At 35.7% G+C, this 14,373-nt stretch overlaps 1 protein-coding gene across 1 annotated transcript in view; it reads left to right on the forward strand.

Annotated features, from left to right (window-relative positions):
- Nucleotides 1-9,102, forward strand: part of ARSJ (arylsulfatase family member J) — a 67,325-nt gene extending 58,223 nt beyond the window's left edge. Inside the window, exon 2 of the mRNA XM_010981099.3 lies at nucleotides 6,899-9,102. Within this exon, the coding sequence (XP_010979401.3) occupies nucleotides 6,899-8,297 (1,399 nt within the window). The 3' untranslated portion in view covers nucleotides 8,298-9,102. The remainder of the gene's footprint in view (nucleotides 1-6,898) is intronic.
- Nucleotides 9,103-14,373: the final 5,271 nt, after the last annotated feature.

Consider the following 14,373-nt stretch of genomic DNA (forward strand, 5'->3'; position numbering starts at 1 on the left):
CATTTTTACTGCCACTAGATGGTAGTCCAAGCCACCATTATCTTTGACCCAAACTATTTTAATAGCCTTAAAAAAATTTGTGTTTCAATATTCATCTCCCTACAATCTCGTATCTATACCAGTGCTCTACAAATTGTAATCCAGACACCCTAGGGCAACACAAGGTAATTCATTAGAATAACAAGAAATACAAGAAGAAATACCAGAAATTATATTTATTTTTATCTCCTCTGTTTTAATTTCTATTTTTGTGTAAGTTTCTATAATGTTTATAAATGAGTAGAGTACAGTACAGTGTATATAATTTATAAATAAATAAATGCACTTATATTGGGAGTACATGCTTAAATATTGAATACTACATTCTAAATATGTTCTGATTAGCACAGAGTAGGATTATTACTTCTCAAAATTTGCACACTGACTTTATATAATGTAATATCTGATTAGTATTCTAGCTCTCATTTTTCTTGTTTGCTTTATATTACATTCATAGTCTGATAGATCCAACTTCCCACATTTATTAACAGTCTTATATAACTAATATGTAAAAATTGATTTTTAAACTAAAATTTAATGCCTTTAGTTTATCCCATTTAGATTTTCTTACATATTTTTTTAAAATTCTGAAACCATCTTATACTTACAGAAGAAATTCAAGTGCAGCACAAGTACAACACAAGTAACATTTTTCCTCAACCATTTGAGAGTTCATTGCCAACCCGATGCCCATCATCTCTAATACTTAAGTGTATATATCCTGCAAAGATTTTTTTTTACATTAGCCATAAAACAACTGTCAAAAACAACATTATTATTCCCATTTAATCCTCAGACCCCATTTAAGTTTTGCCAGTTCTCCAAGTACATCCTTTATTTTAAGCATTCCAATTCAGAATCACATATTGCATTTATTTGTCATGTCTCTTTAGTCTCTTTCAAACTGGAATAGTTTCAGTCCTTCTTTGACTTTTGAAGATTTGGGCTAGTTAGTCTGTAGAATGTCCCTCAATTTGGTTTTGCTTGATGTTTGCTGAGGATTAGATTTGGGTTCTGCACCTCAGGGTAGAACACAGTAGAAACAATACTGTGTTCTTCTCATAGTGTTAGAGCAGTCAGACAGTTGGAAATGAGCAGAGAAAGTGGGATGCAGGCCAAACAGCAGGAATAGGCAGAAAAAGGAAGGGGCATGAGCCAAATGGCAGAAAACCGTATATCTTATGAACAACAGAGGTCCTTGGGCAGAAAAAGTACATAAAAGAAGAAGGAACCTCCTGGCTGATAAGAAATCACAGATTTTGCGGTGACAAGTATCCTGGAAGCCAACAAAGAAAGGTGGGAAAAGGCAGGAATTTCTGGTGTCCAAATGTAACCTTTTGCTCATTAATGCCCTCATTACAATAAAATTAGCCTTGCAGATTAGAAGTATCCATCATGCACCAACACCATGACATTTCTCATCAAGACTAAATAAAGACAAAAGTCCCTCCTCCCCTTGGGAAGGTGGAGCTGGGATGAAAATCAGGACATATGACCCCAAACCTTTCCCTCCCCAATGAATATTCTGTCCATTCATTTTCTCACTCTGTGTAACAAACTTACCAAAGAAACTGAGGAGAGCTACTCACCTGGGCCTGCCTGCTCTTCCCTTGAGAGCATACTGTCTACCCCTTAATAAATCCTCATTTTACCTTCTTGACCTCCAGGTCTTGTCTCTGAATTCTTTCTGCGACAAGACAAGAACCTAATCATCCATAACAATAGCATCCTATCTGATGGCACATGATGTTTTAACTTTGATGATGTTAACTTTGATCACTTTATTAATATGGTGTTTATGAAGCACTTCCACTGCACAATTGCTCTTTTCCGTATATGTAATGAATCAATGTTTTGTGGGAAGTTCTTTGGGACTATATCACTATCCCATTCCATATCAAACTTTTGTTATTATTTATTTACTTACATTAGTATGGACTATGGTTTCCTATTTTATTCAGCAGGTATAAGTTATTACTATCACTATTAATTTTGATACTTGCATTGTCCCAGATTTAGCCAGTCAAGAGCTCCTTAATTCAGGCTTCTATATCTTTTTGACATATTTTCTTCAGTCTTTGAGCCCTTTCTTAACTTTCTATGTATATTTCATTGTATTTGTTTCAACAACATTTCAGGTCCTTCAAGTCCTTATGTTGAATCTTCATCATGCCACCTTTAATATTAACTATTTCTCCCAGATAATGTGCATGTCTTATATTTCTTTATTCAAGTCATGGATAATAATAATCAATGAGTTGAAGCCGAAGGAAGAGCCCAGTTGTGGTGCTCTAGAAACTGCCTTCCAGATCAGGGGTCTTCAACCAGTTAACCAGTTAATACTAATTAATATAATTTTGAAGAATTACCTAATTGGTCTTCCAGCTGATTGCTGTTGCCAAGTCAAAGTCACAGACAAGCCAAAGACTCTACCAAGATCTTCCCTAGATGCCAACCATCTCCTTTCTGAAAGAAAAAAAAAATTGTTGGCATTCAGTGCTGTTCTCCATGACTGACAGCACTGTCTCCATCTTATCCCAGGGTTCAGAGAACTGATACCTTCACATTACCCCATCAGCAATTATACTTTATGAATTTAGTGCTAAATAATGCTTATGAAAAGTAATAGGATCTTTACTTACAATCCACTTACTAGGATAACAACTTTGAGAGGTGGGAAGAGAAACGAAACAAAACAAAAACTTAATTCCTGGCATACATTCTACATTCAATAATATTACTTAACCGAAGAAATGAATAAATACTGAAGATTAATGCAGATAAATTAACCCAAACTTTACATGGGTCTAGCTGTTCAGGGAGCTGTGAGTGTACCATGGAAAAGTCACCAAAGCCAAAAATCTGGATTCCAGTGTAGAATTCAACTTAACAGCTGTAAAACGTGGGTGAGCCACTGAATTACTCTGAGGTTCAGTGTCCTTTTATTGTTGTTATTGTTGTTAGAGGGAACTAATAAATGGAACCTCCTTGCCTGTTCCATACAGTTGTGGAAGCCAGAGAAGATCATGTAAGTGAACATTTTTTAATGCAGTTGACTGATATGAAAATGTAAGATTATCATTCTCATCATGAATATAGAGTGCTGTCATACAGTTGATTTTCCATTATTTTACCAAAAACAAAAAAATCATGAGCAGATTCTTCAAATGCCCATCATTTTCCTAAGCTATTTTCCTAATTCTGATCCTTTTTAAAAAAGAAAAGGAAACTAACTTGGCAGGATTTTTCTTTTTGACTCTGCCTAATTTTTGTTCTGAAGTTGTCACAAATTTTCTCCTTAAAGAATTATTCTCAGATTTTTTCCCTGGGATCAGTATAAACCTCACTATGTGGTTTATAAATCCTTCCTACCTTTAATTAGAAAGAACAGATTCACTTCTCAAGACAGCATCTTTTCTCTGCTCCTTGATTTTTCAAGGAGTACTGAAAGTAACTCTTAAAGAGACTAGAGAGAGCATCAGCCTTAGTCCTTGTGGCTCACAACCCAATTCACAGCCTGGTAAAGTAGGTTGGGGGAGTTGCGGGACATTTCTGTATCTCTGTTCTCCCATCTATAAAATGATGAACATAAAGAATCCCACTTCTCACTGTTATGATGAGGACTAAATGCAATAATGCATGTGAAAGAAGGCCTATAAAACTTTAAATAAATATGTTAGTAATGTATGACTCAGAACTCTGGAATAATAATAGTAAAAGCCATCACTTATTGAATGTACTCTCCTTACCAGACTCTGTGCTCTCTTTCGATGCTACAGCAACCTAATATGTATTATTATCCCTATTTTACAAATGAGGAAACTGAGGATCAGAGGGGTTAAGTACTGCCCAAAGTCACACAGCTAATAAGCACTGGAACAAATTCAAACCCAGCTCCGTCTGACCCCAAAACCTATACCTTTAACCCTTGCCTCCAATTCTACCTCAAACTCCCTCCCATTTGGCCCCAGAGGCTTGAACTCATTTAAGCAGGAGCTGCCCTGAAAAGCTCTCTTCTATTAGGAGCTGCTGCCAAACCTTTATGCTTTAGATTCTAAATTTTCCAACATGGAAACTATTCTACTCTTCGGAGAAGACAGAAACCACACAGTTGATTAATAGCTCTGAACTCTCCTATTTACCGCTAACACTGTATCATCTTCTGAAAACATCAGACCTCTTCTTTCCTACTCTTTTGTGTGTACAATTTCTGTATTTTATGCTTTTCAAAAGCCCCAATTCCTTTTGCTTTTAGTACTAGGTGCAAAATGTCCAATTTAATTAGAAAGGCTCAATTGTTCAGCTGTTCAATGAATTGAATATATAACTCTGGCCAAGTACATTTTCTGCATGAGATAATTATTTAGTTAATAACCCATGCCAACGAATCCTTCCCAAAATTCTTACTAATGCAAATTTCTCCTTTTTAAATATCTTCAATGTTTATGTTGATGGGTGTTACCAAATCGTCATGTACTTATACAAAAATTGGTGGTTTCACAAATGAATGTTTTCAATACTGAGCTGGATCAAAAAATATCAAGAGCAAAAAAAAATTATCAAGAGCAATTATACTTTATGAATTTAGTGCTAAGTTATGCTTATGAAAAGCTTATTTCCTTGGGGGTTTATTACATTTTAAACTACCACAACTGTGTTAATTGTGAACTCTGACAGCTAAATGACCAGCAGAGTAGACAGGACCCATATAAATACTGCTTTGTGTTAGTGACCAGACATCCCTACAGCTTCTGTGAAACCATCACCATGTTATTGCAGTTGACACTTTGAAATAACTCACTGTTGCATTATACTGTAAATTGAACAATCTTATGGTTACCGGGGAAAGGGTGTGGGAAAGGATAAATCTGAAAACTTGAGATTTACAAATGTTAACCACTATATATAAAAATAGATAAAAAATAAATTTCTTCTGCATAGCACAGGGAACCATATTCAATATCTTGTAATAACCTTTAATGAAAAAAATATGAAAATGAACTTATATATATGCATGACAAGGATATTATGCTGTACACCAGAAATTGACACATTGTAACTGACTATATACTTCAATTAAGAAAAAAAAAGATGAGTCAAAAAAAAAATTGAACTATTCTCCCAAGGCATGGGTAACACATTTGCCTTTCAGGTTCAATTGATTTGAAAAAAAATCATTTTTAATTTCAATATTACTCTTTATAATTTGATTTCAAGAATGTTTTTACTTTTATAGTAACAGTCTCTGAAAACTTCATTTTCTCATAATCTCTATATTTCCTATTTAAAAAGTCTTTTTGAACTTAAATAATAACTATAGAATTAATCGCTTTTCAAATAGCATGAACTAGTGAGCACATCTTGACCCAATTGAAAATTCATACACTTATGTGATAATAACCATTCTCTAGAAAAAAAGCTGTTTGCAAAATATCCTTGGGAAGAGAACAGTGCCAGAAATTAACATACCCTTAATTTTAATGTATGGAAAGAGTTACCTTGTTTTCTTAGACTGAATTGTAAGTGAATATAATTTTCTTAAAAAGGAGACACTGTGGGAAACATATGAAAGGACTCACTTCCTGCTGTTTTTGGAAAGATGTAATCCCTTCGTTAGTACTAGCTAAAATATTTACTCTAAAATGCTTTTCAACAACAATGTATTGTGAGTTAGAAATATTCTCTCTTTACAGAGATTTAAGAGGTTTTGACAATCAAACAGGAGATTTTTGTATAATTTTTGCAGATATTTTTAGGACTCCCGAATCTGCTTGGAATAAATTGTTTCAGGAAATTATTTAGGACCTAATGTGAGGCCCTTAGACCAACAGCAACAACATACTACCGAACCAAACTTGGATCTACTCACCCATGTGTAGTGTACAGTGAAGTCAATCTACTGACATCAAGTTGTGGTGAAGGAAAGTGCAGTGTTTACTGCATGGCTGCAAGCAAGGAATACAACAGGCAGTTAATCCTCAAAAGACCCTGAACTCCCCCAAAGACCCTGAACTCCACAATGGCTTTCAGGGAAAGATTTTTAAAGGCAGCATGAGGGAGAGGGTTGTGGTGCATGATCAGCTCGTGAACATTCTTCTGGTTGGTTGGTGGTGAGGTAATTGGGAGTCATCGTCAGCAACCTTCCTATTCCAGCCAGTCTGGGGTCTGCGTGCTTGTGGGCAGCATACAGTTAACTTCTCCCACCTGGTGGGGGTTTCAGTACCTGCAAAATAGTTCTAGGATATGGCTCAGAATATTATCTACAGCCCTCAAGGAGGAACTAAAAGGCCTTTGTCTTTGCTTAATGGCCAAACTATTAGTATTTTGTCTTGCTTGATTGTTTTCCTTTGTTTCTACACTTTCTCACTTCTCTGATTAAGTTTATTCTTTGGAACTCAGGGAAGGCCTAGGGGGCTACAGTGCTTCTACAAACAAGAGGCAGGCAGAGGACATGGGGGAGGGGAGTGGGGAAGGGGACTTCTGCCTTGAGAAGGCCCCATAGGATCCTGCTTGGTCACAGACACTCTGAATTTATGTCCTTTCCTTTATCATGTTAGTTTTCTATGTCATATAATTAAAAGATTAAAGTTTATGCAAATTAACTCTGCTGTAAGAATTTTAAAAAGACTGAGGTAAGTGGTGAAATCTTAGTTTCAAAAGTACTGATTCAAAGTGAAATGTTTTTCAGACATTAAATATGTACCTAATCAGGGTAGGACTTTGGGGTCAACAATAGAAATGCTGAACTGAGCATATTTTATTTGTTTCTTCATAGAAACATTGTTTAATTTAAGAATCATTGTTTTATGTGAAATCTCTCTTTTATCCTCTACTAACAAATTTTTACTCTGTTGCCAAGGTATCAGATACACACCGGACTTCAACATTCTATCATAAGACCTACCCAGCCCAACTGCCTACCTCTGGACAACGCAACCCTACCTCAGAAGCTGAAGGAGGTCGGATATTCAACACATATGGTTGGAAAATGGCACTTGGGTTTTTATAGAAAAGAATGTATGCCCACCAAGAGAGGATTTGATACCTTTTTTGGTTCCCTCTTAGGAAGTGGTGATTACTATACACACTACAAGTGTGACAGCCCCGGGATGTGTGGCTATGACTTGTATGAAAATGACGATGCTGCCTGGGACTACGACAATGGCGTATACTCCACACAGATGTACACTCAGAGAGTGCAGCAAATCCTAGCTTCCCATGACCCCAGAAAGCCTATATTTTTATATATCGCCTACCAGGCTGTGCACTCCCCACTGCAAGCCCCCGGCAGGTATTTTGAACACTACAGATCTATCATCAACATCAACAGGCGCAGGTATGCTGCCATGCTTTCCTGCTTAGACGAAGCGATCAACAACGTGACCCTGGCTCTAAAGACGTATGGTTTCTATAACAACAGCATTATCATATATTCTTCAGATAACGGTGGCCAGCCCACGGCAGGAGGAAGTAACTGGCCTCTCAGAGGGAGCAAAGGAACCTATTGGGAAGGTGGGATCCGGGCTGTTGGCTTCGTGCACAGCCCGCTTCTGAAAAACAAGGGAACGGTGTGTAAGGAGCTTGTGCACATCACTGACTGGTACCCGACTCTGATTTCACTGGCTGAAGGACAGATTGATGAAGACATTCAGCTGGATGGCTATGATGTCTGGGAGACCATCAGTGAAGGCCTTCGTTCTCCCCGAGTGGATATTTTGCACAACATCGACCCCATTTATACCAAAGCGAAAAATGGCTCCTTGGCCGCAGGCTATGGGATCTGGAACACTGCCATCCAGTCGGCCATCAGGGTGCAGCACTGGAAACTGCTCACAGGGAACCCGGGGTACAGTGACTGGGTGCCCCCTCAGTCTTTCAGCAACCTGGGGCCGAACCGGTGGCACAATGAACGGATTACCTTGTCAACTGGCAAAAGTGTGTGGCTGTTTAACATCACAGCCGACCCGTACGAGAGAGTGGATCTTTCTAACAGGTACCCCGGAGTTGTGAAGCAGCTCCTCCGGAGGCTCTCCCAGTTCAACAAAACCGCAGTGCCTGTCAGGTACCCCCCCAAAGACCCTAGAAGTAATCCTCGGCTCAATGGAGGCGTCTGGGGACCCTGGTATAAAGAGGAAAACAAAAAACAGAAGCCAAGCAAAAATAAGGCTAAGAAAAAGCAGAAGAAAAATAAGACAAAGAAGAAACAACAGAAAGCAGGCTCATTTCCAAAATGCCATTCAGGTGTTACTCGTGGATAAGTACACATTTTTTCCTAACTTAAGCTTAGGTCAGTTCTTAGTCCTTCACCCGTATTCTAGGTGAACCAGCAAAATTTGGCTCAGTGGGATCACTGCCATCAGCATCAGACTGTTTTCGTGTTGGGCCACTCCAGAGACTTCTGCTGCCTGGAAAACTTTTGCTCGGTGCCAAAGGTGCTACTCTTGGGAGCCACCCTTAGAGGATAACAGAGATGTTTCGTTCTCTTGCTCCTTTATACAAGGTGTAGTCAGTGAGGAGTGCTGCTGTGCTTCAGTCAACCGACCAAACACTATGCGTTACATTATAACATAGGACTGCAGTCTGTGATTGATTTACATGCTAATTCGGTGGAAGTTACAGGGTAGCAAGATTTAAAACTACCTTTGGTAAAGTCTAGTCAAAGGTTGCATCACCTCAAAGGCCTTGAAAAATACTTTTTTTCTTAGTGAATTTTTCTATCTCTGTTATAGGACACTTGGGGTTTTTAATTAATTCCATTTCATATATCATTTTCCTTTCCTGTGAAATTAAGCTGTTTTTTTCTCACACGTGAACAGCTTGCACCTCATTTTATCATGTACGAGGGAATGGCAAATAAAAATGAGCACACTGCCAAAACGTGAATGTAACTGTTTTCTAAACACTTTAATAGAGTTACGTTTCAGCATAAAGTACATAATTTATTTTTACAGAAAAAATTAATTATTTTGTTTCATAGAAAGTTATACAGATGGTTTTTAATTATTTTATTTTTATTTTCTACATGTCATTTGAAGAGTTTTATTTCATACCATCAAGATTATCAAGCACTGTAATATTATAAGTTACTGTAATACTGTGTGAATTCATAGAATATGAAAAGAAATTTTTTCAGAAAAAATGATAATCATCATTGTTCAACCATTATTTTGAATGTAATAAGGTGAATATATTCCTTACAAATTACTTGGGAATTCAATGTTTGTACAGAATTGAGAGACAACTTTATTGTTGCTATCATAAACACTTTATTTATGTATCTTAATTATTAAAATGACATTTTATGGCACTAACAAGTTGTGAGGCTTTTCTGATTTGACGTCTATATAAAATTATATTATTCACTTTAACAAACAAAAACCTTTACAAGTAGGCAACTGAAGGTATGATTTGCTAACAACCTAAGTGATATAATATGGATTTTGCAAATAAGACATGTTTCCACTTGTCTATGGCATGGACAAAAGTGTTCTCTTGTTAATAAATAAGATATATAATGACCCTACTCTTATACAAAGTCAACATGATGGGGAGATACAGAGAAATGAAGATCTGGACCCTACATGGAGTAGTTAAGAATCTAGTTAGGAACTCACACATGCAAACCTCATAAGGAGGATTAAAGGAGTGTGATATGTAATGAGGTTTATCATGGGTCCTCAGTGAGGATGAGTTGATGTGGTTCCTGTCAGCCCTGGAGTTTTCTTTAAAGTGCCCTCTCCTAATGTGGCCTCCAAGCCTCATAATTTACACTTGAAAATTCACAGAGAGCTAGAACTGTGATATGTGAACTTACAACTGTGATTAAAGAAGTGAACGTGGTGGTGTGGTAGCATACTATTAAGTACATTTATGTCAGAATTCAAAGGACAGCTTCTCACAGTTTATGGAACTCCATAAAAGAATTGATGGACTATTATCGAAATTACTAAAATGAACAAAAATAATTTAAGTTTTTTAACTTCTAATATTTCACGTGTAGAATATATATTTCCATTTCATTACATAGGATAAAGTACTACTTCCTGAGTTTGTGTTTTGTCAACTGTATGGTTATTCTTTATAGTTTTTAAATTTTTTATTAAATTTTTTTTTACTTTTATATAATTTTTAAAAGTTACTTTCCATTTACAATTACAAAATATTGGCTATATTCCTCGTGTTGTACAATACTTCCTCGAGCCTGTCTTACGCCCCAAAATTTGTACCTCCCACTCTCCTACCCCTTTACTCCCCCTCCCCACAACTAGTAACCACTAGTTTGTTCTCTATTTTTGAGTCTACTTCTTTTTTGATATATTCACTAGTTTGTTGTATTTTTTAGATTCCACATATAAGTGATATCATACACTATTTATCTTTCTCTGCCTGACTTATTTAACTTAGCATAATGCCCTCCAACTCCATTCATGTTGCCACAAATGGCAAAATTTTGTCCTTTTTTATTGCTGAGTAGTAATCTATGTGTGTGTGTGTGTGTATGTGTGTATATATATATGTATATGTGTGTGTGTGTGTGTGTGTATATATATATATATATATATACATACATATATATATGTATGGAAACAGATGAATGGATAAAGAAGATCATATATATATATATCCATTCATCTGTTTCCATGTTTTGGCAATTGTAAATAATGCTGTTGTGAACATTGGGATGCATGTATCTTTTCAAATTAGTGTTTTTGGGTTTTTTTCCAGATATATTCTCAGGAGTGGAATTGTGGGGTCATGTGATAGTTCTGTTTTTAGTTTTTTGAGAAACCTCCATACTCTTTTCCACAGTGGCTGCACCAATTTACATTCCCAATAACAGTGTACAACAGCTCTTTTCTCTCCATGCCCTTGCCAACATTTATTTGTAGACTTTTTGATAATAGCCATTCTGACAAGTGTGAAGTGATATCTCATTATGGTTTTAATTTTCATTTCCCTGATGATTAGCAATGTTGAGCATCTTTTCATGTGCCTATTGACCATCCGCATTTCTTCTTTGGAAAAATGTCTACATCAGCTGTATATTTGAATGGGTCTTAAAAATCAAAGGCATGCTGTCAGTGTTTTCCTTTCTTAGTGGCACATAAAATAATGAGGTGACTTTAAAAAGATGGTATCTTACAATTCAAAAGATAGAGTTATTCTTACATTGAAAAAGAGTTCCAAGGAAAAACAAGTTCAGGAAATGCGGAGTTCAGCATGGCTAACGGGGTCATTTTGTGCAGACTTAAAGTTTCAAAAATTGTAGTTTGCTTTGTAAATCTCTAACAGAAGGAAATTTTTATACAGTATTTTCTAATTTACTTCACCATAAAACCCTTGTCTGTAGCACACTACACAGGACTAGGCAAAGTGTGGAACAGATTTTGGAAATTGTTAGTGTAAACATAGACTCTTCTAGGAGACAAAAAGGAGCAAGGAAGCAAATTAGGATTAAGAACATTAACTCACATTTGAGCCCAGTAGGTATTATGTAATATCATGTGATTTTTAAGTTCTCTATAAAATGACCATAACTTTCTCAATGAAAATAAATTAGCCCACAGTCTTCTACCTGGAAATAGTTTCATGGATGTTATTCATTGTTTTTAAGAGAGTACCTGCCCCCTGCACATGGCTCTGGGTAGGCTGTGATTTAAGGTGCCCTTAAGAAACTTAAGTCTAAAGTAATAGTCATACATAAATAATGAACAGAAATATTTCCAAAATGCTGTCAGCAAATCACTAGGTATTTAAAGATGTCCAGGAACGAAAATACTGTACTTTTGACTTTTGTGCCTTAATCATTAAAACTATGTTCACATGGGGGCATTAATTTTCAGTGTCATTTTCTGAACTGCGATCCTCAGATTGCCTTTCTAGAGCTGCCTGTGCCTTTTTCAAGTGTAAATCGCACCTCTTTAAAACCTCTGATCTTTTTATTAGGATAACAAAGGAAACTCCTGGACTGAAATATGAGTATCCCCCTAGCTTTGTCAGAAAATAAATTGTGACTATGGTTTATGTATCTTGGATGGGAAAGGATCTAAATCATTTTACTCAAATGAAAAAACAAAACTCTGTGGTGTCTTTCAGTCAGTGAAAATATCCACCCCAGGGCTGTCAAGTCTTGTTTCATGTGTATTAACATGCTTTTCCCCTCACTTTTCTAAAAATTGAGTGAATGTTACAGTTTTCTTGACCAGACCCCTTTTAAAAACCTTTGATAATTGAATAAGTAGACAGTTAATACATTGCAACATTTGATTTTCCAAGGAACATGAATTTGGCATCAGGATTAGCTTCTTAAGCATTTTATTCCTAGAATTCTTGGGTACACACATTGTGAATTTATCAATAGCAATCAGAATGTGTATTGTTGGTAGGGAGAAGCTGGCTTGCTGGAAGTAGCAAACAAAATTCTGTGTCAGAAGTTAGAAACTTCATTGTTTCCTCTTAGTGAAATTACTTATTAAAATTCATTCATTCAACAAATATTTATTAAATCCTACTGCCTGCCTGTCAGGCAGTGTTCTGGGTGCTTGGGATCCAGTAGGATCCAGTGTCCAGTGGACAAAAATGGATAAAAATTCTTATTGCTTGTACAGGTTACATTCTAGCTGAGTGACACAGACAATAAATAATAAATCTAACTGATAAGTAAATTATATACTTTAAAGTAGCATGAAAAAGAAAGAGTAGATCAAGATAAGGGGAGAGTTTATTCAATACCAAGTTTACCCATCCATTCATTCAACATTTGATACATGCCACACATAATGATTTATGCTGGGATATGGTGGCAAGCAAAATCAGAGTCCCAGTCTTCAGGTAGTGCACATGCTCCTGGGAGACACAGCCATCAGTTAAATAACCAAACACCCTTCTGTCCCCCACTCTGCTTCCCTATTTAATCTTTCTCCATAGACTTATCACCCTTTAATATATTTCATATTTTACTTACACATTTTATTTGTTCTCTGGCTCCTCCCACTAGAGTATAAGCTTCTTAAGAAAATAGTTTGTCTGCTCTATTACATCTGTATTGCCAGTATATAAAACAATGCCTGGCTTACAGTCAGCATTCTCTATATATATATATAGGTATATATACATTTTGAGTGAATAGATAAAATAATCACAAATATCCATATGTTCAGCTACATTTACTTGGGTTTCCATTTTCCAATGTTGTATAGAAATTTCATTGTTGACAAATAGAACTGGTCATCCCTAATAGGACTCCTCATAATAATAGCAATAATGTGAAAAGCAGAAATTTCTGGCATTAGAAAAAACTAACTTGAATAATGTATAGTTACAGGAACAGAGTGTTATAGCAAAAGCCAAGCAAAACTCACACAAAATTGAGAGCAAATTTTATTTATATAATCTTTATTACTTAACAGGGTAGAAAATTATTCTGACATTACTTTGAATATAACGGAATACAGTAGTTTGAGAGTTTCCAGAAAGGAGAAATGGGAACTCAAATTGTAAATGATTTTTGTAGCAAGCCATAAAAGGGAAATATATAAATAACAAATAAATCTCTATGTCTTCATAGAATTATGAAGCCAAATGGACTATATCTCACATCCTTGAGTATCTTATTACAAAGCTCTACAACTTGGCAGAGGAAGAATTCTACTTCTTTAAAGGTAAGTTTTTCTTAAGCATTTTAGTGATTGTAACTTCTTTGTGAAGTCCATTGACTCATTGATCAGATATGACATTATAAAACACATGCCACCAAAATATTGTCCTTGAGATTTAGTCATACTTGACCATATTTACTTGATTTTCCATTTCATATCTATGATTTGAAATCTCTTTCCTCTAAAATTTGCTACAATCCTTTAATATTCATTGTCAATTGGGTTATGCAATTTTGGATAAAATAAATCCCAACAACTGAAAAGTTTCAAGGAAATAACATATGCTCATTAAAAATGTCTGTGTATTTACTCTTTGGAGAAATTCTTTGGGTGATAATTATAAGTGAAGAGCATCTTATCAAATGAATCAAATAAAAGTAAAATTTATCTTTCAGAATAAAAATCTAAAAACAATTTTCAAAATGACATATTAATCTCTCTGGAAATAATACTTTAAGAATTAAAGTTTCTTCAGCTTTGAGTTGTGAATGACTGGGAAATACTTTGAACTGAACACCTAAACTATGAGAAAGAATGTTCTTATAACCAAAGTTAAAAAAATAAAACAAAACCTTGATTTTACTTAATAATCTAAAACTGTATCTTCTCATGTCACCATCACCAGAACTTCCAGAGGCTCCTTTTCAACAAAAATGGTAGCATAACTCACTAGTCA

The sequence above is a fragment of the Camelus dromedarius genome, chromosome 1 (assembly GCF_036321535.1).
Source record: "Camelus dromedarius isolate mCamDro1 chromosome 1, mCamDro1.pat, whole genome shotgun sequence".
NCBI lineage: Eukaryota > Metazoa > Chordata > Mammalia > Artiodactyla > Camelidae > Camelus > Camelus dromedarius.